General features: G+C 39.6%; 1 protein-coding gene across 1 annotated transcript; it reads right to left on the bottom strand.

Annotated features, from left to right (window-relative positions):
- Nucleotides 1-9,089: 9,089 nt before the first annotated feature.
- On the bottom strand, nt 9,090-21,528 carry SNRNP27 (small nuclear ribonucleoprotein U4/U6.U5 subunit 27). The gene is made up of 6 exons (XM_042932573.1): nt 19,089-21,528; nt 17,967-18,087; nt 16,370-16,482; nt 15,492-15,571; nt 10,507-10,571; nt 9,090-9,495 (listed from the first exon to the last, which is right to left on the bottom strand). The coding sequence occupies exons 1-6, from the start codon at nt 19,120-19,122 to the stop codon at nt 9,441-9,443; spliced, it is 468 nt and encodes a 155-aa protein (XP_042788507.1). The 5' UTR covers nt 19,123-21,528; the 3' UTR covers nt 9,090-9,440.
- Between the last annotated feature and the right edge of the window lie 2,941 nt (nt 21,529-24,469).

Here is a 24,469-nt window from a genome sequence, read left to right as displayed (position 1 = left end):
TTATGGTACCAATATAAAAATACAGAACTGGGGCTCCTGGCTGGCTCAGTCCGTAAAGCATGCGCCTCTTGACCTCAGGGTGGTGAGTTCAAGCCCACATTGGGCATGGAGCCTCCCCCCCGCCCCCCCCCCCCCCCCACCGTGACTAAGAAATTTAAGTATTATTCCCTAAGCCTATCAAGATTTTTGGGATGAAAACTATCTTGAGACCCAAGTTACATTAATATATGGACATCACCATTTTTAAAAGAAATGTATTGGTAAGCTTGAACATATTTCATAAAGCTTTTTTAAAAAGTTTGTTGCTAATACATGAAAATAATAGCTTACTATGTGTCACCTACATTATCGCTAATCCTCCAAATAACCCCATTAGGTTAATTATCTACATTTTGCAAACAAGGAAACTGAGGCCCAGAGACGCTAAATGGCTTTCCTTGTCATCCATTCTGCCAAAGATGGAGACTGAACCTAGGTCTGTTTCGCCTAGAGGCCATGCTACCAATGCTTCGGTTGGTAGTTGTTCTAAAAACAAGAGTTAAGAAATAGGTTTCCAGACGGAGTTACAGAACACTGACACTCAAACGCTGGGGCGGGGTGGGGCGAAAAACATGCGCATGTAGGCATGATGGGAATTTTTTAAACGTGTTTTTTTTAATGTTTGACAAATCCATTAAAATTAAATGAACTCAATAGAATTAACAAGTAGAATAAATGTAGTAAATCATGCCTGACACATAGGAAACATTTTCTGGTTTTAATGGTTAATTGAATCTAAAAGGTTATTCTTTATGAAAGCTAATGAACACAGTGAAGATAAAGGTTTTCACGAAAGCACAAAGAACTAGAAATGAGAATGGAGATATAACATTTTTTACAAGTATTTTTGTTGTTATGTGAAATTCAAGTTTAACTGGCCATTTTATATATTTTTTAAATGTTTACTTAAACGAGCATGAGTGGGGAAGGGACAGAGAGAGAGAGAGAGAGAGGATTCCAAGCAGGCTGAGAGAGAGAGAGAGGATTCCAAGCAGGCTGCATGCTGACAGCACAGAGCCCTATGTGGGGTTCGATTTCAGGACCAGAAGATCATGGCCTGTGCCAAAATCAAGAGTCAGACGCTTAACCAACTGAGTCACCTAGGCGGCCCTTAATGAGTATTTTTTAACTGCAAATTATTTGTAAAACAAATTTGAAATCATAATGAAATGAATACAATTTTACTAAAGTACCAAAACTGACAATCGGAAAACACTTTGATTTCATTATCTTAAATTTGGATTGTGCATACTTTTATATTTTCTCTGTGATTTTATCATGAATATTCAGCATATTTCTTTATCCTCTCTCTTATCCTCAACTCCTTTAGCCCAGTCTTATGTTTCAATACCATGATCCTTCCCCTTGAATCAACTTGATTGAAAACCACACATAAAAAGGAAAAAAGGTTGAAATCTGAGTCAGAAATAGTAAATTAATAACTTAAATACCAACACGTTTGTTGTGTTTTTGTTTTTGTTTTTTTTTTAAGATTTTATTCTTAAGTAATTTCTACCCCCAATGTGGGGCTTGAATTTATAACCCTGAGATCCAGACATGCATGTTGTACCGACTGAGCCCAACAGGTGCCCATCACCAGGTTTATCTTAAACCGTGAACAAAAATACTAAGTTATATAACAATCACAGAATTAGATGAAAGAATGGACCCTTTCTGTTCCCTGGCTGTGGTGGAACGAATTATCCATTAGCCAGTAACACCTACTAGGAATTAGTGTCATAAATTTCAAAGGGATTTAGTGCCATCTACTGGACGTCAAGTAGTAAGTTATAAAACAAAGACTTTTTCTAGAAATTATCTTACACAGATGTATACAATGCAGTTAAGATCATCTAAAAGTACAAGTTTTTTTTTTTTTAATGTTTATTTTTGAGAGAGACAGAGAGACAGAGCATGAGCAGGGAAGGGGCAGAGAGAATGGGAAACACAGAATCCAAAGCAGGCTCCACTCTCTGAGCTGTCAGCACAGAGCCTGATGTGGGGATCAAACTCACGAACCGCAAGATCATGACCTGAGCCGAACGTGGATGCTGAACCAACTGAGCCACCCAGGCGCTCCAAAAGTACAAATGTTGAAGAAAGAAGTGAAAATCCTAAGACAAAGTATAAGTGGTGACCCCCAGTACACAGAGCCTCAAAGGTATTACAAAAGCATTGACCAAGAGACACAAACCCAAAAATAAAAAATGGGAATTCAAGAATGTTTGAACCCACATTTTGTGACCAGAATTTTAAATAAAAAGTTATGCACAGGGGTACCTGGGTGGCTCAGTTGGTTGAGTGTCTGACTTCGGCTCAGGTCACAATCTGGAGGTTCGTGAGTTCAAGCCCCACATCGGGCTCACTGCTGTCAGTGCAGAGCCCACAGAGCCAGCTTCAGATCCTCTGTCCCTCTCTCTCTCTGTCCCTCTTTTGCCTGCACTCTCTCAAAAATAAATAAAAAATATTTTTAAAAAGTTATGCATAAACATGGGCTGTGCAACAATAGTTCACATTTTCAAGCAGCCGTCAAGATAAACTAATAGAATTGGGAAGGAAAAAGAAAATGTTGAAAATGGGGAAGCATGAACACAGAAGATATACTTGTTAGATAACCTTTACTGCATCTTCTAGGAGGCTAAGACCCAGCCTCCTTCTTTTGAGGGGCTTATGTTCCAGGTAAGCATAGGATAGTATGTAAATGCCAGTGCCAGTGGCAGGTCCATTAAAAATGCTACGGGGATTGTGACGCTGAGCTGGCTCTTCAGTGAGTACCTCAGGGTGACAGGGAAGACAACTGTTGTATTATAATCCCAAAATGTCTAAAAAGTTCCCAAACTGTGGGAATTTAAAAAAACTCTATTTATAACTGAGTTTGACACCTAACCACTATGACATTAAAAAGAATTGTGTTTTAGGGGCACCTGGGTGGCTCAGTGGGTTAAGTGTCCGACTTAGGCTCAGGTCATGATCTCGCCGTCTGTGGGCCCAATATCGGGCTCTGTGCTGACAGCTCAGAACCTGGAGCTTGCTTCTGATTCTGTCTCCCTCTCTCTCTGTCCCTCCACGGCTTGCGCTCTGTCTTGCTCTCTCTTAAAAATAAAATAAAATAAAATAAACATTAAATAGCGAATTTTGTTTTATATGTTTCTGAGGAATTGATTTTATTCTTTGACATGTAAAAATCAGGACCAAAATTTGCAACTTTCATAATAGTAATTCCCTTTTTGTGGCTACTTCGGATGCTCCCATATTATATTATTGGATGATCTAGTATCATGATGTTAAGCTTTAAAAACCTATAAAATTCTGGGGCACCTCGGGCTCTGTGATGACAGCTCAGGGCCCGGAGCCTGCTTCAGATTCTGTGTCTCCCTCTCTGTCTGCCCCTCCCCTGTTTGTACTCTGTCTTTCAAAAATTGAATAAATATAAAAGAAAAAAAGCTAAAATTCTGCTTTCCAAAAATTGGTTACTCACATATATTTGTGATTTTAAAAACAGAGCAATAGCTAAACAGTGCTGGTATATTACACAAAACACTATTGTAGCAGTTTAAAACAGTAGAGATATATATTGGCACGGGAAGACCTCCAAGACGGTGTTGAGTAAATAAGCTGCAAAACAAGACGGTGTTGAGTAAATAAGCTGCAAAACGTTCCTACAGTATATTATTTATGTAAAAAAAAAAAAAAACAAAACAAGTCCAAACTATGCATTTTCCTTATCTGCAACTTTGTTACATACATAGCTGCATAGACAAAGGTCTGGATTCACCGCAAAGGATTCATAGTGAAGATTGGGCAAAAGGACCGGGACTTATGGGTACTGTTAAAAGGCATTCGGCGTTGTCATCATGTTTTAAACTTTTTCTAGGAAAAATGTGTCCATTTATTACTTGGGTTAACATAAAAATCAAAGGAAGTGGTTAAGAGAAAAAAAGATTACTGAACTATTTTCATGGATTGAGCAAATATTTATCGGGTGCTTTACCTGGTGCCAGGCACTGTGTGGTGCTGGGACTACAGCAGCAAACAAGATAAAAGTCCCAATCCTCAGAGCTGGATGTTTAGTGTAAGAACCAGACTGTAATAAATGAATACAGTGTGTCGGGCAGTGAATGATAAGTACTCTAAGGAAAAGGAAGCCTCGCACAGCATGTGAAGAAACTGGAACCTTCACACATGCTGGTGGGAATGGAAAATCAGTGCAGCTGCTTTGGAAAACGGTTTATGCCTCAAAAAGCCAAACCATACCTGACCCAGAAATTCCACTGTTCTATACCCCAGAGAACTGAAAACATGTTCATACAAAAACATACTAATGTTCATAGCATCATTATTTATTTTACTATAAATTTTTTTTGAATGTTTTTCTATTTTTGAGAGACAGAGACAGAATGCAAGTGGGCTAGGGGCAGAGAGAGAGGGAGACACAGAATCTGAAGCAGACTCCAGGCTCTGAGCTGGAGCCTGACGCGGGGCTCGAATTCACGAGCTGTGAGATCATGACCTGAGCCGAAGCTGGATGCTCAACTGACTGAGCCACCCAGGCACCCCAACAGCATTATTATTTATAAAAACCAGAAAGTGAAATACAAATGCTCATCAACTGATGAATTATAAAAATATGGTATATTCCCAGAATATTTGACCATAAACAGGTATGAAGTAGTGACACAATATGAGCAAAGCTAGAAAATATTGTTAAGTAAAAGAAACCAGATATAAAAGGCCATGCACTGTATGATTCCATTCATACGAAATGTCCAGAAAAGGCACATCTTATAGACAAAAAGTACATTAGCAATTTCTGGGGTGGGGGATGAAGGTGTCCAAGTTAACATTTATAGTGCAGCCACTTACAGAGAGAGGATGTGTTCCACTCAGTTCCAGTGTCAAAATTCCTGAGGAAGGAATCAATAGACCTGTTTAAGGCCAGGTGCTGAAGAGTGACTGTTAATTGAGTATTGGGTCTCTTTTTGGGGTGATGAAATATTTTGGAATGAGACAGTGGTGATACAGAACTCTGAATATACTAAAAACCACTGAAATGGGACTATTGTAAAAGGATGAATTCTGTGGTATGTGTATATCTCAATTTTTTTTAATGTAATTTTTAAATGTAATTTTTAAAAAGTAAAACAGAGTAAAAAAAAGGCAGAGAGGGAAGGGGGTTGCTGTTCTGGATAGGGTGGTCAGGAATGACCTTATTTGGGGCAGAGACCTAAAGAAGCTACAAACACAAATTGGGGTGGAGGTGGGGGAGCAGAAAGGACCATTCCAGGAGGAAGAGCAAGTGGGAAGACTCTTGAGGTAGACTTACACTTGTTCTCAAGGAACAGCAAGGTCAGCAGGATGGCCAAGGGCAATAGCAAGGGCATGAGGCTGTGGGAAGCCAGGGTCCAGACTGTATAGGCTTGTACACTACAGTAAGGACTGGCTTTAAATGACAGAAAACCACTGGAGCCAGGAACAACGTGACCTCGTGCACATTTTAAAAGGTTCGCTTCTGCTGCTAGGTGAAGAATACAAATAAACTAGGGCGGTAAAAGACGGAAGGCTGTTAGAAGGCTATTGCAGTAGTCCGAGCAAGAGAGATGGCTTACGTTAGTATAGATAGTAAATGGTTGGATTCAATGCCTACCAAATCACTGTGATGGGATACTTACATTTCTTAAAATTTTATACGTCAATTATACCTCAATAAATTGGGGGGGAAAAAGTGGTTGGATTCAAAATATATACTCTGAGGTTGGAGCCGAAAAGTTTGTTAATGAACCAAATGTAGGGCACGGGAAAAAGAGAAGTCAAAGATGACCCTAAGGATTTTGGTCTGAGCCAAGGAGTGAACGGATGGGCCATTTACTGAGTTGGGGAAGCATCAGAGAAGGCTGTGCAGGGAAATGAGAATTCAGTTAACCTTAACTTTGAGGTGCCTAATAATCTAGGTGCACATACAAGCCTGTAATTCAGTAAAATGGCCAGGCTGGAAGTATAAATTTGAGAGCCGTGACAGAAGACATCTGAAGGCACACTGAAGACTCACTAAGGGAGAGAATGGAGAGTCCAGGAATTGAGTCCCAGAGAATTTCAATATTTAGACACTCGGAAACAGAAGATATGGCACAATTTATGTCTCGGAGAGGTAGCAACTTGTTACAGGAAGACAAAGATGCTCCTTATTTGTTATTCTTACAGAATCAGATGATCTGATGGATAAAAGTTCCTTTAAACCAGGACTTCCCTTAGGATCATAGGTGTCTTATCTCTGGATGTTCAAAGATGTCCTCCTCTTCCATTTCTTGGTGTTAGCTATGGACAGCAAACCTACTCACCTACCAGGTATTCTCACATTCTTTCTTTTTTCAATTAAAAAAAAAAAGGTTTGTTTATTTTTGAGAGAGAGTGTACATGCGAGTAGGGTAGGGGCAGAGAGAGAGGGAAACTGAGGATCTGAAGCAGGCTCTGTGCTGACAGCAGACAACCCAGTGAGGGGCTTGAACTCACAAACTGTAAGATCATGACCTGAGCCAAGTCCTATGCTTAACTGACTGAGCCACCCAGCCAACCTTCACATACTTCACAAAGTATGCTGCTTTGAGGATCTCAGGTCAAATCCCTATGAACACCACACTAAGATGACAATCCAAAAACTTGTAATTTGGTTTTGGGTATATTATTTTATCTCAGAAGTTTTAGCTTCCTTATGAAAACCACAGTTGGATTTGCCTTCCTTAAGTGTACACAAATGTGGTCAGAAATAGTCTTTATCATGGATAATTTAGAGATAGACAGCTTTTTTGGTAAGTAGGGGTAGGGTAGTAATTATTTAGCTCAGTTGGCAAAAATTCCAAGCAAAATAATCTAACCACCTGGGACAGTGACACTTGTGCAATGGGCACTAAAAGTTGTGCAACTAATGTAACACATTCAAATATTTAAGCACTGAAGGCATTATGTAGCATAAGTGCCAATATTTTGGGCTTTATAGTCTGAATATCTGGTCTGAAAGCCTCAGCCTTCTCATCTGGGAAATGGAGATCATGGTACCTGCTCTATCTTATAAGGATTATATAAACCAAGGTGCTTTGTACACTATATTATATAATGTAGTCATACTATTCTTTTTAATTTTTAAATGCTTATTTTTTGAGAGAGAGCACAAATAGGAGAGGGAGACACAGAATCTGAAGCAGGCTCCAGGCTCTGAGCTGTCAGCATAGAACCTGATGTGGGGCTTGAACCCACAAACCATTCGATCATGACCTAAGCCAGTCAGATGCTTAACCAACTGAGCCACCCAGGAGCCCCTGTACTACTATTTTCTTTATAGGAAATGAACTTGTCAGGAAAGTTTTTGAAGAACTACAGTAGGCGGTCAAATTTCAGATGCAATAAGGATTTAAAAATCCAGCTAAAAAGTCTTGTAAAATAATTTACATATAATAGTGATTATAGAATTAAAAAAAAAGGTTTAGAATTTTTAAAAATAGTAAAAGGAGGCACCTGGGTGGCTCAGCTGTTTAAGTATCTGACTTAATTTCAGCTTACGTCATGATCTCACGGTTTTGTGGGTTCAAGCCCCATCAGGCTCTGTGCTGACAGTGCGGAGCCTGCTAGGGATTCTCTCTCCCTCTCTGCCCTCTCCTGCTTGTGCTCTTTCTCTCTCTCAAAATAAATAAACTTAAAAAAAATAGTAAAAGATTAAAAAAAAAATGAATGCTCATCAGTGGGGACTATTATAGTCCATCCTATAATGAACTAGAACTCCTGCCCTTAATAAAGAGGTGGTATTATATGTACTGATAAGAAACTATCTTAAGATGTACTAGTAAGTAAAAAAAGGTGAGATGCAAAAGGGTGTAGAGTCTGCTTACATCTGAATAAGATATATACATGTTTGTATATATATGGAATATCTCTGAAAGGATACACAATTAGCTCATCACTATATACCGTTTCTTCTACCTGAATTGTGTTCCATGTGTTTGTATTATTTACTCAAAATAAAATAAAATCCAACCACAGAGCCTCAAATATCAGCAAGATATGAAACAGAATGAGTAGTGGCTATTATCTTCAATATAAAAAGGGCTTCCTTCAAATGAGAAAAAGAAAGTCTTGACACAAGACAAGTGGATCCAAGATTCGGAATTAGCATTCCACAAAAATATATATATGGCTAACGCATTTTTTAAATGTTCATCCTCCTTAGAAACTGAGCAAATTAAACCAAGTATTATTTTACCCACCAGGTTGGAAATTAAAAAAAAAAATTTATTACACTCAATATTGGTGTACATATATGAAATGGGAATGCTCATATTTTACTGGTGAGAGTTGGTTGTTACCTTTCTAACTATATATATATATATATATACATACATACTCCTAAAATATGTACATATACCCCTGTTCTCACCCAGCAATGCCACTTCTAAGAAATGAACCTAAGGAAATAATGCAACAAGCACAAAAAGATATATGTAACAGGGATACTACTCAGTTTTAATTAAAACAGCAAGTCATGGGAGGGAAGCCAATGTTTACTAATAAAAGATTAGTTAATAAATTATTATACAACCAAGTAGCTACTAAAAGTTTCTAAAGAATATCTAAGAATATTAAAAAATGTTCACAGTACATGGGAGAAAAAAGATTAGCAAGAGAACAGCATACAAATTCCAGTATCATGGGTGGTGTCAATAAATATACACCATAGAGGCTGGAAAGACATATACCAAAATATTGATTTTTCTGGGGGTAGATTATAGGCGATTTTTGCCTTTCTGTTTAGTTTTTGGTTTCTTCTAAGTTTTTATATAATAAGCATGTACTGCTTTTGAAAAGGGGAAAAAATAAATGAGGGAAATAATAACTGGGGAAAAGGTAATAAATGGGGTAAATAGTTGGGGAAAGAACCACAGAAGATACAAAAATCTAGTTATTTTTAAATTACTAATGAAATATAAATCTATGTAGGAAAAAAGAAAATGTGTAGGGGGATAGATAATTTTATTTAGTAATAAAAATATTTATCAAATACAAAAGGGTAGAAATATTGCTTTATTTGAGAAACTTACATCCAAATTACTTTTATGTGTTTTCAAAAGTCCTAACGAGCATCCAAGAAGAAAACATACACAGCTTCCACAACAATAAAAACAAAAAACTGGGGTTGATGATTGCCCCAAATGACATTTCCTAAAAGGAAAAAATATTAACCTTTCTTTTTTTGAGTCAGGGTAAGTGAAATGCACACATCATAAATAACATTTTCTTACTTTTACAGGGAGTAAAGACTGTGATCATGTTTTTTTATGAATATTAAATACGAAATACAAAATCCACTCTTCTGAGCAAGATGAGGGAAAAAAAACCATTCTTTAACATTTTAGTTCTCATGCAATGAAATCCAAAGGTCTGTTGAATCCACCTTTTCGATTCATATACTGCCTATGATGAGAAGAGAAAACTCATTGTTTATTTAAAAAAAATTCTGAACTCCTCTTATAAAAAAATAGTAACATAAATCATCTTTAAAATAGCAAAGCCTAGGGTAAAAAGTATTCATGGTTATTTAATTCAAATTAAGGATATTATTTCACTTTCAAAATAATCTAAAGCCTTTCAGATTTCTTTAAAATCCAAATAGAAGTATGGAAACATACTTTCAAAATTATTTGGAAAGATTTTACAGACTGAAAAAAATCCGTATGTATAGGTTGTTACCCATATTTATAGGTTGTTACCTATAAACACCTAGTTTTAAGAAATGAAGAAGTGCTCCAAAATAGGTATCCATCAAGTAAATTCAACTGCATATTGTACTAGTTCTCCTCATAAGACTCTATTTGAAGATAATTTTACAAGGAACAGTTAATGATGATTCTGGTCATCACTTTAACTCACAGCATCCTCAGATTACATTATTCATATTCTAAATTAATCAGAATATTAGTCTTTTATCCATGGTAAAGGTAGAAGAGAAAGGCAATGTTTGATAATGTCTTAACTTTTCAATTCATTAGGAAGTCTGTGAGATTTCACATATGGACTCGTTTGTTCTGTGGCATTAATAAAATATGCCTATACTTAACAGAAAAATATATTTACAGTTGAAATCCTTAAACAATCAATCTAGGTAAATAACTCAGGATGGATCTATTTTAAACCTATAATTATAATGAAATTAAAGCTTAAAGAATTGAGATTATGCTGTTTTGAAGAACTATGTAGAGCTTTAAAACATTTAAGCTAACTATCCTTCCCCATAATAGTTAATTAGTTCACATATAAATTGGAAATTATTTTAACACACCAGAATAGAAGCAAAGAATATTAAAACAAAGGACTATATGGAAACTGGTACATTTCCTACAAACATGATTATCCCATAAATAAATTCTTTCTCAAGCACATAATTTGTATCATTAGTTCAAATGTAATAATGGGGGCTAAGCCTACCTGTACTTCCTCTTCTGAGACACATTTATGGCATAGGCATTTACAGAGCCGTCCACCTTTTTCCCCTGGAGAAAAGCAATAAACAAATATAAAAAATGGAAAGGATATATTAAGTGCTTCAAAGAGCTAGATCCTATAGACATGCTTACATGGCAAAATCCATTTATGAATAAGGTAGTGAGAATTTTCAAATCCTGATGATATTCCATGAATTCTCAAGTGTTACAACTCTGTTCACAATTTTAGTCACATAATGCAACATATTCAAATATTCAAGCCAACAAACATTCATGATGTATAGATTATGTGCAAGGCATGCAGAGAAATAGGGTAACAGATCCTAACCTTTTTTTTTTTAATGTTTATTTTTGAGAGATAGTGAGCAAACAGGAGAGGGGCAGAGGAAGGGGGGAGGGAAGACAGAGGGAGAGGGGGAGGGAGAGAGAGAGAAAAAGAGAGGGAGAGAAAGAATATCCCAAGAAGGCTCCACACTGTCAACCAGAGCCCTACAAGGGGCTCAAACTCATGAACCATGAGATCATGACCTGAGCGGAAATCAAGAGTCAGAAGCTTAACTGACTGAGCCACCCAGGTGCCCCTGATCCTAACCTTTTTTGGTCAAAGAATTCTTTGAAACCAAATACCAGTTATAGATTTTCTCTAGGAAAATTCATATTCATGTAAAATTTAACTTACGACTTTAGCTCATAGCATTCTCAAATCACAGCTGGAATAGTCACCATTCATTGATATCCCATTTCTTGAATAGCCTTGGAATTTTGATTTTTAAGTTTTTTATGTATTATTTATTTTTGAGATAGAGAAAGTGCGAGCAGGGGAGGGGCAGAGAGGGGGAGGGAGAGAGGGAGAGAGAGAGAGAGACGGGGAGGGAGAGAGGGAGAGAGGGAGAGAGGGAGAGAGAGAGAGAGAGACAGAGAGAGAGAGACAGAGAGAGAGAGACAGAGAGAGAGAGAGAGAGAGAGACAGAGAGAGAGAGAGAGAGACAGAGAGAGAGAGAGACTATCAAGCAGGCTCCATGCTGTCAGCACAGAGCCCAATGTGGGACTCGAACTCATGAACAGTGAGATCATGATCTGAGCCAAAATCAAGAGTCAAACGCTCAACCAACTGAACCACCCATGTGCCCCCAAATTTTGATTTTTGAAAAGAATTAGAGGGGCGCCTGGGTGGCTCAGTTGGTTAACCGTGCGACTTTGGCTTAGGTCATGATCTCACCGTTCCCGAGTTCGAGCCCCACGTTCCCGAGTTCGAGCCCCATGTTGGACTCTGTGCTGACAACTCAGAGACTGGAGTCTGCTTCAGATTCTGTGTCTCCCTCTCTCTCTCTCTCTGCCTCTCCCCTGCTCATGCTCCCTCTCAAAAAATAAACATTAGGGGCTTCTGTGTGGCTCAGTCGGTTAACTGTCCAACTTTGATTCAGTTCATGATCTCACAGTTCGTGAGTTCGGGCCTTGCATCGGGCTCTGTGGGGACAGCTTGGAGCCTGGAGCCTGCTTTGGATTCTGTGTCTCCCTCTCTCTCCGCCCCTCCCCAACTCATGCTCTGTCTCTCAACAATAAATAAACATTAAAAAAAATTTTTAAATATTAATAAATAAAATAAAAAATAAAAAGAATCAGAATACAAAGTAATAGAGGCTACTGTTAAGTGTCACTTTACATCTTGGCCTTTCTTAGGTGGCATCTACCCTCTTTTTCACTAATTCCTTTATGGGTCTTCTGATTTAGCCAAGTTAACTTACTATTTGCTGTTCTTCATGCCTGAATTGCCTTCTCAACCCCCATCCAAGAACCCCAACCATCTGGTTCTTATCCATCATTCAAGGCCCAGTTCAAATGATTCAGCTGCCAGAAAGCACACTCTACCCTTCCGCAGAATGTTAACTGTGCTTCCCTCACAATACCCTCCATTTCTACCTTGCATTATCATGATGCGTATATACATGATGTTACTTCCCCTATGAGACTGAAAGCTCCTTGATGGAGGGATATGGATGTGGGTCACCTTTGCATTCTCACATCCTAGGCCACTGTACTTGCAGGTGCTCAGACAATGACTATTAAATATATGACCATCACTGGGTAATGCCATCTCACACACACACATACATGCACGCATAAACACATGCGACCTCCAACTCCCTCCCTCCCCCATTACTGCTCATGAGAGTATACCCTTTCTGTGTAGCACACTTACCAGGTATCTGTGTTAGGTTAAACAGGATTTTTATCCACTAGCCTAAAGGCACGCACAGGTAAGCTACATATTTGAGGTGGAGCTAAAAATGAATATATTTGGTCTTACTTTTCTTTAATTTTTTTAATGTTTATTTATTTTTGAGAGAGAGATAGAGAGTGAGCAGGGGAGGGGTAGAGAGAGTGGGAGACAGAATCCCAAGCAGACTCCATACGGTCAGCACGGAGCCCAATGTGGGGCTTGAACCCATGAACCATGAGATCATGACCTGAGTTGAAACCAAGAATTGGATGCTTAACCAGCTGAACCACCCAGGCACCCCTTGGTCTTATTTTTCTATTCCTGTTTTCACTATATTGTGTGTGGAGGCAGGGGGGAGGCGGGGAGAGGGAGAAATTACGTGAGGTATATAATTTTGCCTTCCCAAGAATAGGTAATAGGCATGACTTGGAAAGACTGGCTTAGAAAAAAGTAAACGATGTTAACCTTTTTACTAAGTTCATTTCCTAAAGGCTTACTGACTTTTGAAAACTATTTGCAGAGTTGTATATTATTAGCCTGTTTTGATTTACATGCTGAAATAGAAAATTATCATTTAATAAACATAACCAAACTTTGAAGCTTTCCAGAATGTGAAAATAAAAGGGAAAATAAGAGAATACATTGGCATATGAAAAGGTATCACCATAGATCAATGATGAAATGTCACAAAAAACATTACTGAAAAACACAAAGGAGCAGACTTTATAGATGACAGCCATAAAGGCAACTGCATACAAACTAAACTAACATCCTTGTAGATGTCCTTACAAAAATAACTGATATCATTTGTCTTCATGGTATTCCTTAATTTTTATGGGATCTATGAATTCTCACCTATTTTATTTAAAAAAAAATTTTTTTTTATGTTTATTTTTGAGAGAAAGAGAGAGACCGAGTGTAAGCGGAGGAGGGGCAGAGAGGGAGGGAGACACAGAATCCAGAGCAGGTTCCAGGTTCCAAGCTGTCAGCACAGAGCCCAGCGCAGGGCTCGGACCCACAAACAGTGAGATCATGACCTGAGCCAAAGTCAGATGCTTAAATAACTGAGCCACCCAGGCAGCCCTCTCCCTGTTTATTCTTACTAGCTCCCTCTCTCTATCCCTTCTCTCCTTTCACATCCTCTCTCCATTTCCCCTCTCCCTCCCTATTATCCCTCTTCATCTCCTTCTCCACAAACCTTCTTTCTTTTTCCTCCCCCACTTCCTTATTCTCTCCAGTGTTATGATCAAGGCTAGACAGCATTCACTCTCTAATCTTCCTCTCTTCTGAGATAGGAGATATGCATGCAGCTACCCAATGGCATCTTTCTCTACAGCTAAATTTAATTCTTAACAACACTTCCCCTTCCTAGGACCTTTCTTGGTTAAGCCTATCCCCCAGTCTCTCAGCCTGTCACTTGAGAGTCATCAATGACTACTCACTCTCATACCCACTCCACTCCCACCACCACCACCACCACCACCACCAACTCTGCTTCCTGACTGGGACTCAATATTCTGGTCTCTGTTCACACCTTCATCATCTTTCACTTGCATGACCCAGCAGTTCTCCCTGCCTCCAATCTAAACCGTCTGTCTCCCATCTGTCCTCCATGTTGTCCTAGCTCATCTTTCTTTCTTCTTCTTTTTTCTCCCAAAGTAGGCTTCACACGCAGCTCAGAGCCCAACACAAGGCTTAAACTCATGACCCTGAGATTAAGAGTTGGATGCTTAACTGACTCAGCCACCCAGGTGCCCCTCCTGGCTCATCTTTCTAAACACACATATAGGGGCACCTGGGTGGCTCAGTTGGTTAAGTGTCCAACTTAGGCTCAGGTCACCTCACCGCTCATGGGTTTGAGCCCCACGTTGGTCTTGGGCTGACAGCTCAGAGCCTGGAGCCTGCTTCAGATTGTGTGTCCCTTTCTCTCTGGCCCTTCCCCACTCATGCTCTGTCTCTCTCAAAAATAAATAAACATTAAAGAAAATAACTTTGAAAAAAAAAATAAACACACATGTAATCCTGCTTAAAAATCATTGCTTCCTTTCCTCAACACCTAAAGAATCAACTCTAAATTCCTTAGCATGGCTAAGAGTATCAAAAGCCTTCCACGATTTGCTTCCTATCCTTTTCTTTTTTTTAAAGATATTTTTTAACGTTTATTTTTGAGACTGAGAGAGCAAGCGAGCGAGCAGGGGAGGGGCAGAGAGAGAGAGGGAGACAGAGGATTCGAAATGGGCTCCACGGGGACAGCAGAGAGCTCTATATGGGGTATGAACCCACAAACTGTGAGATCATGACCTGAACAGAAGTCAGATGCTGAATTGACTGAACCACCCAGGCACCCCCATCCCTCTTTCTAGCTTCATTCATAGCCACTATCCCATCAGCACCCTTTTACCAGTCACTGAATTTGAAATTCCTGCAATATACTATGCTTCTTCATGCCTACATGGCATTTTTAGGAGCTCTTCCCTCTACTTGAAATGATCTTCCTCCTCTTCATCTGATCACCTTTAAGATCAAAATCAAATATCAGGCAAACAGTCCCTGAATTCTAATGGCAGTTCATTGCTTCCTTCTTTGTGTTCTCAATGCCCTTCACATAGATACTTAATGTCTTCTAAAGACAAGACTCATATCAATGGAAGACATTACAAGCAACAGCAAAAGAATATAGGAAAATGTGATAATCATAATAGATTAATTCAAATCAGAATGTTTAACTGGCTGCATGTTTTACTTACTTTTGTGGAGTCAAAAGAGGCAAATCCCATTAACTTCATCATTTCGATTTCTTCCTCTGTTTTGCCCTCTAAGTCCTCCTCTGCAAAAATAACGGAAAAATAAAATATTTTTGAAAACTCTATCATCGTTATATATAGGTATCCCGCCTTCCCAATGTTTGTGGTACAACACTTTACTTTTATGAAAGACCTACATTAGTACTTATTTTCGCTAACCAAAAGACACCCAAGGAGGATTTTTAATTTTAAGAAAAAAGCAATTACTGTGCTAATGTAGGTCTTTTGTAAAAGCAAACTGGCATATCACAAATTTTCAGAAGGTAAGGGATACTCTTTGCTTTATGCCATTTCAGCTTAAGTAAGGTTTCATAGGAATGCTTGACTTTTGTATGGGGGGAGGGGGACATCTGTATAAAAAGGTAGCAATAGGTTAATAGTCATTCCACTTCAGCAGCAGAGAATACACAAAATAATTAGCTAAAGACTTGGGTCTAATGGAAAAAATTCTTCTTCAGTCTGGACACAATATAACTTAAGATGCTAAGAAGGAATGTGCTCTCTATCCTCCACCAGAGAGGTCTGCTTTAAAAGGACATATTTGGAGACTTTAATATCAGATTTGACACTAGTTTTAAAGGTACTTCCAAAATGGAATATTCTCATGTTTTTAACTGTCCTTCCTATCTCAGGAGCACCACAGCTAAATACGAATTCACTAAGGTACAAATGATAACAAAATCTCAAAACCATATGCAATGAACTGTATAAAAAATTTAATATTAAAATGTGCCCAAATTATACTTACATAATTTTATCATGACTAAAGTTATCTAAACAAGGCTGTACTCTTCCTACAGTTATTTATCTAATAACATTACCAGTAATCTGACGTTCTTTGCTCTTTGTTTCTTTTGTTTCTTTCTTTTCCTCATCTCTTCTTTCTTTTAGTCGAGAAGGGGAAGGAGATGTGGATCTATGCCGTCTTGGGGATCTAATATTGAAGAAGTGAAGATGTCAGAAGCAGAGATATACCTGGTCACTTGTGTTGACTGGCAATGATATACATGAGTTCCTAAAAGGTAAAGGCTGAACAAAAGCCAGGCTCCAGAGAATGAGGAGTCCATTCCCCATAGCAGAATAAGGAAGAAGGTTCTGCCTAGGCCCTTTGATTGTCAACCAAAACCCAAAAATATAGTTTACTGCTTTAATCATCAGCTAGGGCTAAAAAAAAATTTTAAGGCAGAAAATGTAACTAAGTTTCTAATAATTACAAACACACAAAAAGTTGACTAAAACAGCAACTGACACTTATTAAGAATCAAGAGTCAATTTCTAAGGTTCTTTCAAGATCTCACATTCTTGGCTATATACTTGAATAAACTCTTAATACCCAAAGGTCAGTAAAAACAAAACAGGGGCCCCTGGCTGGCCCAGTCAGTGGAGCATGTGACTCTTGATCTTGGGGTTATGAGTTCAAACCTCACATTGGGTGTAGAGATTACTTTAAAAAAAAAAAATTAAAAAAGAAAACCCCCAATATACAATACACTTATTTCTTACTCCCGCCAAGCCCAATGCTAATGTTTTTCATGTACTATTTCTTGTTTACTCCTCAAGGCAACTCTAGGTCAGGGTGTTTATTAACCCAATTTTACCAATGGAAATGTTGGGTTTAAAATAAGGTGGGCTTCAAATGTCCATCGATGGATGAACGGATAAAGAAGATGTGATATATATATATATATAATGGAGTATTACTTTGCCATCAAAAAGAATGAAATCTTGACATTTGCAACTAGCGGATGGAACTGGAGGGTATTATGCTAAGTGAAATTAGTCAGAGAAAGACAAATATCATATGAATTCATTCATATGAGGACTTTAAGATACAGAACAGATGAACATAAGGGAAGGGAAGTAAAAATAATATAAAAACAAGGAGTTGGACAAAAACATAAGAGACTCTTAAATATGGAGAATAAACAGAGGGTTACTGGAGGGGTTGTGGGAGGGGGGATGGGCTAAATGGGTAAGGGGCATTAGGGAATCTACTCCTGAAATCATAGCTGCACTATATGCTAACTTGGATGTAAATTAAACAATAAATAAATTATTTAAAAAAAATAAAATAAGGGGCGCGTGGGTGGCTCAGTCGGTTAAGCGTTGGACTTCGGCTCAGGTCATGGTGGCTCATGGGTTCCAGCCCCACGTCCACTCTGTGCTGACAGCTCAGAGCCTGGAGCCTGCTTCCCATTCTGTCTCCCTCTCTCTCTGCCCCTCCCCTGTTCACTCTCTCTCAGTAATAAATAAACGTTAAAAAAATTAAAAATAAATAAAATAAAATAAGGTGGGCTTAAGTTCCCCTCATTTCATGAAACTGTAAATGCCTTATTAGTGATAAAAAAACAAAATTAAGGGCAGCGACTAGTTTCTTTGGGACTTGTGGTAAAACTTCTGGTTATTTTCTGCATTCACCTGGAGCGTCTTCTGTGCGGAGATCGAGAGCGGCTCCTTCGACGATCTCTCTCCCGGGACCTGGACCTTTCTCGGCGCCTGCGTTCTCTCTCACGAGACGTGGACCTGGACCGCCTGCGCTCTTAATACAAACACACAAAATCTTTTTGCAGAGTCGAAATATTACCTCAAATATCTAGAGCTGTGCCATCAATATTAATATAATGCCAGCCATTTCTAACAGTCAAATTAAAAAAACACAGGTAAAATTAATTTTAACACTATGTCATTTACCCAAATATATCCCAACTATGATTTCGACATGTACTCAATATTAAAAATTGAGATATTACATTTATTTCCGTATTAAAAAGGAAATCTGGAGTGTATTCTACACTTAAAAAGCACTTCTTAATTCGGATTGAGCACATTTTAAGTGCTCAATCGTCGTATGTGCATCGTGGCCTCATTAACTTTTTAAAAAATCAAATCTTGACTAGTTGAAGGTGATAAAAACTAACCAGAAAGGGGAGAATCAAGGGTTTAAGTCAGATCTCCTGATCGAAGTCCTGGGTTCTTTACATCCCACTGCTTCATTTATGGGGGTGGGAGCCAGAAGATATTACGAGGTGAGCTCCTTGAACGCAAAATTCTAAATGTCGATTTTCCTATTATATAAACTGGGAAGGAAACTAACATTGAACATTCAAGAACCAGGCATTATCACGTGCTGAGTGTTATGGCATGTGACATTAATTCTCAAGTCAGTTTTCAAAGATGGGTAGTATTACCCCCCACCCCCAATGTCCAATTACGGGAATTCGGACACAGAAAGGATGGATGACTTGCACAATGACACCAGAAATTGAGCGAATCGTGGTCTGACTCAAATCCCTCAGTCACAAATATAACAAATTACTGTATGAGGATGACAAGGTGTCCACGAACTCTAACTTAGGGGCTGGGGAGGAACTGCCTTCAAACCGCTGGAGTATAAGGCTCAGGTCCTCGTTCCCCTGTCCACTCTCACTCTTCTCGGGAGAAAAGGGCCCTTGTCTCCGTTACGTTCGTACTTGCAGAAGGAAAGAGGGAGGACACGTCTCCGACCAAGCCCCAGACCAGCCCAAGTCCTTCTGGACTCACCCCTCCGTGGAGAACGGCTGCGGCTACGACCCATTGGGAATCTTCCTCCACCTCACCCTGCCCCGGAAACGATTGCGCAACAACTTCCGGGAGCGCCGGGCGCTGAGCTTTCACCGCCGACTGGAAAACGTAGAAAGGTCTCTCTGGAAGGTTCCGGCGTCTGAAGAAGGCACGCTGCGCTGAGCCTGCCCAGAAATCAAGCGGCCTGCCCGGATTCCACGGCTCCTGAGCCCAGAGGTTGTCACTAGGGACTCGCTAACAAGTTCCAAACAAGCCCAGTTTTTGAGCCCCGCTTACAGGTGCTGCTTGCCACCAGAAACTAAGGCCAAATGGCGGAAGCCACACACTCCACAAACAAGCCTCCTGCTCCCGCCCCGTGACCCACCCACCGATTTGATTCAGGGCAGCCTACCTGGGAACCTTCCAGATGGCCTCGGGATCATTACCATCTAATCGTAATAACAAAAAGCACAGCTAGCAGTGCCTTGATAGATTCGAGGGCACCATTCTGGGGAAGAAAAGAGTTGGCACTCTGGTTCTGAGAGGACTCCTCTCCCTTCCCCTCAAAACCTCCAGGTCAGCTGTTTACCAGCCCCGTAATTACTCCAACCCCATAAAACCCTGACCATCAGACCAAATGGGGAAAAAGTGACTTTGGAGCATGAGCTCCCCTTCTCTATTCTCTGGCCACTGAATAAATTAACTTGCTTCCCATCAAATATGTTTGGTTATTTGGCAAACGGTATTGAGTAGTAAAGAAAAAAAAAAAAAAAAGCCCTGCCACTTTGGTAACAAGATTTTGGTGAGAAGAGAATTGTCCTCTCCGCTCCTCCAGCCACACTTTCCCAGTGGCTTCCCCATCTTCTGTGTCCACGATGGGTGTTAAAATGTGCTAGATATCATGGAAAGGCCTGGTAAAGCGGAATACTACACCCGATACTGTTCTTATTCCTCCCACCCCCATTTTTCTTCCCAGTTCTTGTCCACATGCATAAAACATTTTTTTTTAAGTTTATTTATTTTGAGAGAGAGAAGAGTGCCATGAGCAGGGGAGGGGTAGAGAGAGAATGGCAAGTAAGCTCGGCACTGTGGAGCCAGATTCCGGGCTCCATCTAACAAACCGTGAGATCATGTCCTGAGTGGAAATGAAGAGTCTAAGGCTTAACCGACTGAACCACGCAGGCGCCCCGACATGCATAAAACATTTTATATCAAACCAATTCTAAACATAACATATGCAAAGTTTGAGTCCACACAAGCAAGCGCTAGGGTGGGGCAGGAACCAGAAGGGGCAAGGGCCAGGCATGGATGAGAGACTTTATTGTGGTTTTTGCAGGCAGGAATAGCAGAGACACGGTAAGTTGACTAAGAGATTTGAGATTGGTTAGAAAAATTTCAGCCAGCTTTGAGATGTTGGGGCTATCCGGAGTTGTTTGGTACCTGGCTCTGAGGTCATTGGGGCAGAGCCATATTGCCTTCACTTGTGAAAGTTTGATAAAGAAGGTGGTCAGAGTGTTTGGGCTTTTATTGGCTAGAAGGAGAGACATTTGCTATCTCCAGGAACAGTTAGCCCTGAAAAGGGCAGTCTCAGCAGGGCCCCAGATGGCAAAACATCAAAAAAGAAATAAAAAGGCAAATACAGTTTTCACCCAAACATTTATTGCACACCTATATAGCAGAGGATTGATCAGTGAAAAGACAAAAGTCTGCTCTTGAGCTGCTTGCAGTCCAATGAGGGATACAAACAAGTAAACAGTGTGAAAAGTGCATTGATAGGGGAAAAACAAGATTGTGAGGACACACGAGACAGATCCCTAACTGGTTTTGAGGGTGAGGGTTGTCAAGAAGTTTCCAAGAGGAAATAATGTCCAAACAAGACCTTAAAAATGAGTAGAAATTAGCCAGGGGAAATGGGGTGACATTTGTGTGGAGAAATGGAAGAGATTGTTCAGGCAGAGGACACTGAATGTGTAAGGATAAGGGGCAAGGGAGAGGCAAGTGAGGCTAGAATAGGCTCATAATCTATGGTAAAGTGTTATCCTGAGGCAAAGGAAACAGGGAATCTTCGAAGGGTTGTAAGGATGGGAGAGAATCAGATTTGAGTATTCAGAGAACACTTGATAATGGATACTTGACTAGAGGCAGAATATATTAGGAGGCTGGCAAAATAATCTAGATCGGAAATTACAGTGGCATGTACTTGAATGGTATCAGTAGGTAAGGTGGAAAGTGGCTGGATTTGAGAAATAGTTGCTACAACTGGACAAATTTGATGATTTTGGCTACAGTGGATGAGCCAATTAGAAGATTCAACAATGACATCCAGGTTTCTGGCTTGTGAAACTGGGTAGATAGACGGTAGCATCACTTGCTAAGATAAGGCATATATGATAAATTCTGGAGAAAGAGGATGTTCAGATACGGACAAGCTAATTTAAGGTGCCATTTTGAACACACAAGAGGAGATGCCAACTAGATGTATATCTGAAGCTCGGAAGAGAAATCCAGCCTGGAATTACAGAAAAATAAGTCATCAGAATATAGAGGTTCATTTGAAGCCATAAGAGTGCATGAAATCACCTGGTGCAGGCGCAGGACAGAAAAGGGCCTAGAGACAGCCAGAGGTGACTAAGACAAGTCATCAAAAGGAGACTAAGGGGGCGCCTGGGTGGCGCAGTCGGTTAAGCGTCCGACTTCAGCCAGGTCACGATCTCGCGGTCCGTGAGTTCGAGCCCCGCGTCAGGCTCTGGGCTGATGGCTCGGAGCCTGGAGCCTGTTTCCGATTCTGTGTCTCCCTCTCTCTCTGCCCCTCCCCCGTTCATGCTCTGTCTCTCTCTGTCCCCAAAATAAATAAATAAATAAATAAAAAAGGAGACTAAGGAGTGGCCAGAGAAACAATGAAAACTGGGTGAGTGTGATGTCAGAGAAGTTTAAAAAAAGGCTCCTTTTTAAGGACAAAATGGTAAATTAAAAAAAAAATTAATGTTTATTTTTGAGACAGAGACAGAGCATAAGCAGGGAAGGGGGAGAGAGAGAGGGAGACACAGAATCCGAAGCAGGCTCCAGGTTCTGAGCTGTCAGCACAGAGCCGGACACAGGGTTTAAACCCACGAACTGCAAGATCATGACTGAAGTTGGACACTTAACTGACTGGGCCACCCAGGCGCCCAAAAAGTGGTAAATTTTAACTGTTAAAAAAAAACAATAAAACCACATCTAACATAAAATTTAGCAACAAAGTTGTTGACTCAGTGTTTGTGAATGGCTTTTGAAGTGGAGATGGAAATTTGAAGAACCCTTTGAGAAGTTTAGCTGATGCAAGTAAAATAATGGCAGTGGGTGGAAGTAAATGAAGTTTTTTTCAAAGATGGGAGAAATTTAAGCGCATTTAAGTATTCATGTGAGTGAGTTAGTATAGAGAAAAAAAAAAAGTAAAGATACAGAAGAGAAAAGGAAAAAACCAAAGGAATAAGTTCCCTAAAGGGACAGTCCTGAGACTAAACCTTATGTGTGAAAAGAGATGGTGTCTCCAAAAGGCTCCTTCCCCTTTAATATGTGGGACAGAAATTGGGTTCAGCAGGGCTTCCTTACTGATCAAGTTGCCTTCTCTCAGGATGTAGATTATTGAGCACTGTGTCTCTTTCAGCACAGTATCTGGAAGAAAATCCTCTATATTTTTGATAGTTTGAGGTTCCCCCATTCCATTTTAATGGAATTTCAGTGGGGCCAGGTCAACACCTGTGATCACACTTTTAAGTTCCCTCCCCAACCAGACAGTTTTCAATAAACTGTATTTAAAGTACACATGTCCCTTACATTAGAACCAACATTAACAATCTGTGATTGTCTCAAATGTACTATTTTCTAGCCTTGGTTGAATTTTGTTTTGCATTGCTAATCTTATTTAACAAGGAATCACCAGCTTTTACAAAAATATCCTACTTTATCATTACATGTGGATGCATGCTGTTGATTAAGTCATCTAACTCTTCCCTAATTAGATGCAGTCTGGCCACTAGTTAACAGTGACTGATGATGTTTGAGGCTTTTTGCTTTTATACTCTTATACTTTCATACTCTTTTGCTTATATATATATATATATGCCTGGACCTTGGGAAAAATGTCAAACTCTCTGGCTGGGGAGGAAATGTACTATGCCTTTTGTTTTTTAGGTCCACATTGCTTGAAATCATGACTCAACATATCATTTCAAGTGACTGATAAGTTATCTATCATTTGCACCCCTGGCTCTGTTATCTTTTCTATTATTTACATGGGTCATCTTTAAGGGACTATAACTGATACAGTTTCAACATAAATAGTCCAATATTAACTTATAATTAACTTACGTTAAATACAAATATTGTAATAGACCAATATTCTGGGCCAATAGAACTTTCTGCAACTAGATGGGAGATATTCTGTATTTCCACTAACAGCCACTAGTGGAAATGTTGTAGCCACTAGTTACCTGTGCTTACTAGTCACAGTGTGCCTAGTGTGACTGAGGAAGTAAATTTTAACTTTCATTTAATTTTAATTAAATTTAAATAGCCACAGTGACTCTTGGTAACCTTTTGCACTTGATATTGAAAATTATCTTTATATAATGGCAATCCCATTGAAAGACTTAAAATGTGATAGAGCGTTAGCCACTGAACACTCAATAAATAAAGCTACTGACTACCACTGTTATTTTAATTTTGCCTATATCTTGCTAAGTTTCAAGTCAAATCCATTTTTTTAAAAAAATTTATTACATTTATTTATTTTTGAGAGTGAGACAGAGCATGAGCAGGGGAGGGGCAGAGAGAGGAGACACACAATCCAAAGCAGGCTCCAAGCTGTCCCCACAGAACCCGACGCAGGGCTTGAACCCATGAACTGTGAGATCACAACCTGAGCCAAAGCCAGACACTTAACCCACTGAGCCACCCAGGCGCCCCAAGGCAAATCCATTTTTTTTTAAAAAGGGTACGTTTATAGTCCTCTAATAATGTAGCATGAGAGGAGCACCTGGGTGGCTCAGTTGGTTAAGCGGCAGACTCTTGATTTTGACTCAGGTCATGGATCTCACTGTTCGTGGATTTGAGCCTGCTGTCTTGCTCTGCAATGACAGTGAGAAGCCTGCTTGGGATTCTCTTTCCCCCTCTCTGTCTCTACCCCTTCCCTGCTCGTGCTTTCTTTCTCTCAAAATAAATAAACTTAAAAAAATAATTTAGCATGAGACTCTAGAATATTTTCTTAGAGACCTCTTCTTTACTGATAATCCAGTGAATCGATTCTAATAACCAAGTTAGATAATAATTATTAATGGGTAAATATTGTTTTATGGCCTTGACAGCTTAAAAAAAAGGCTTGGCAAAGGCTATAAGGCAAA

This window comes from Panthera leo, chromosome A3 (genome assembly GCF_018350215.1).
Source record: "Panthera leo isolate Ple1 chromosome A3, P.leo_Ple1_pat1.1, whole genome shotgun sequence".
NCBI lineage: Eukaryota > Metazoa > Chordata > Mammalia > Carnivora > Felidae > Panthera > Panthera leo.
Note: the sequence above shows the minus strand (reverse complement) of the source record. Positions and strands in the feature narration are given on the sequence as shown.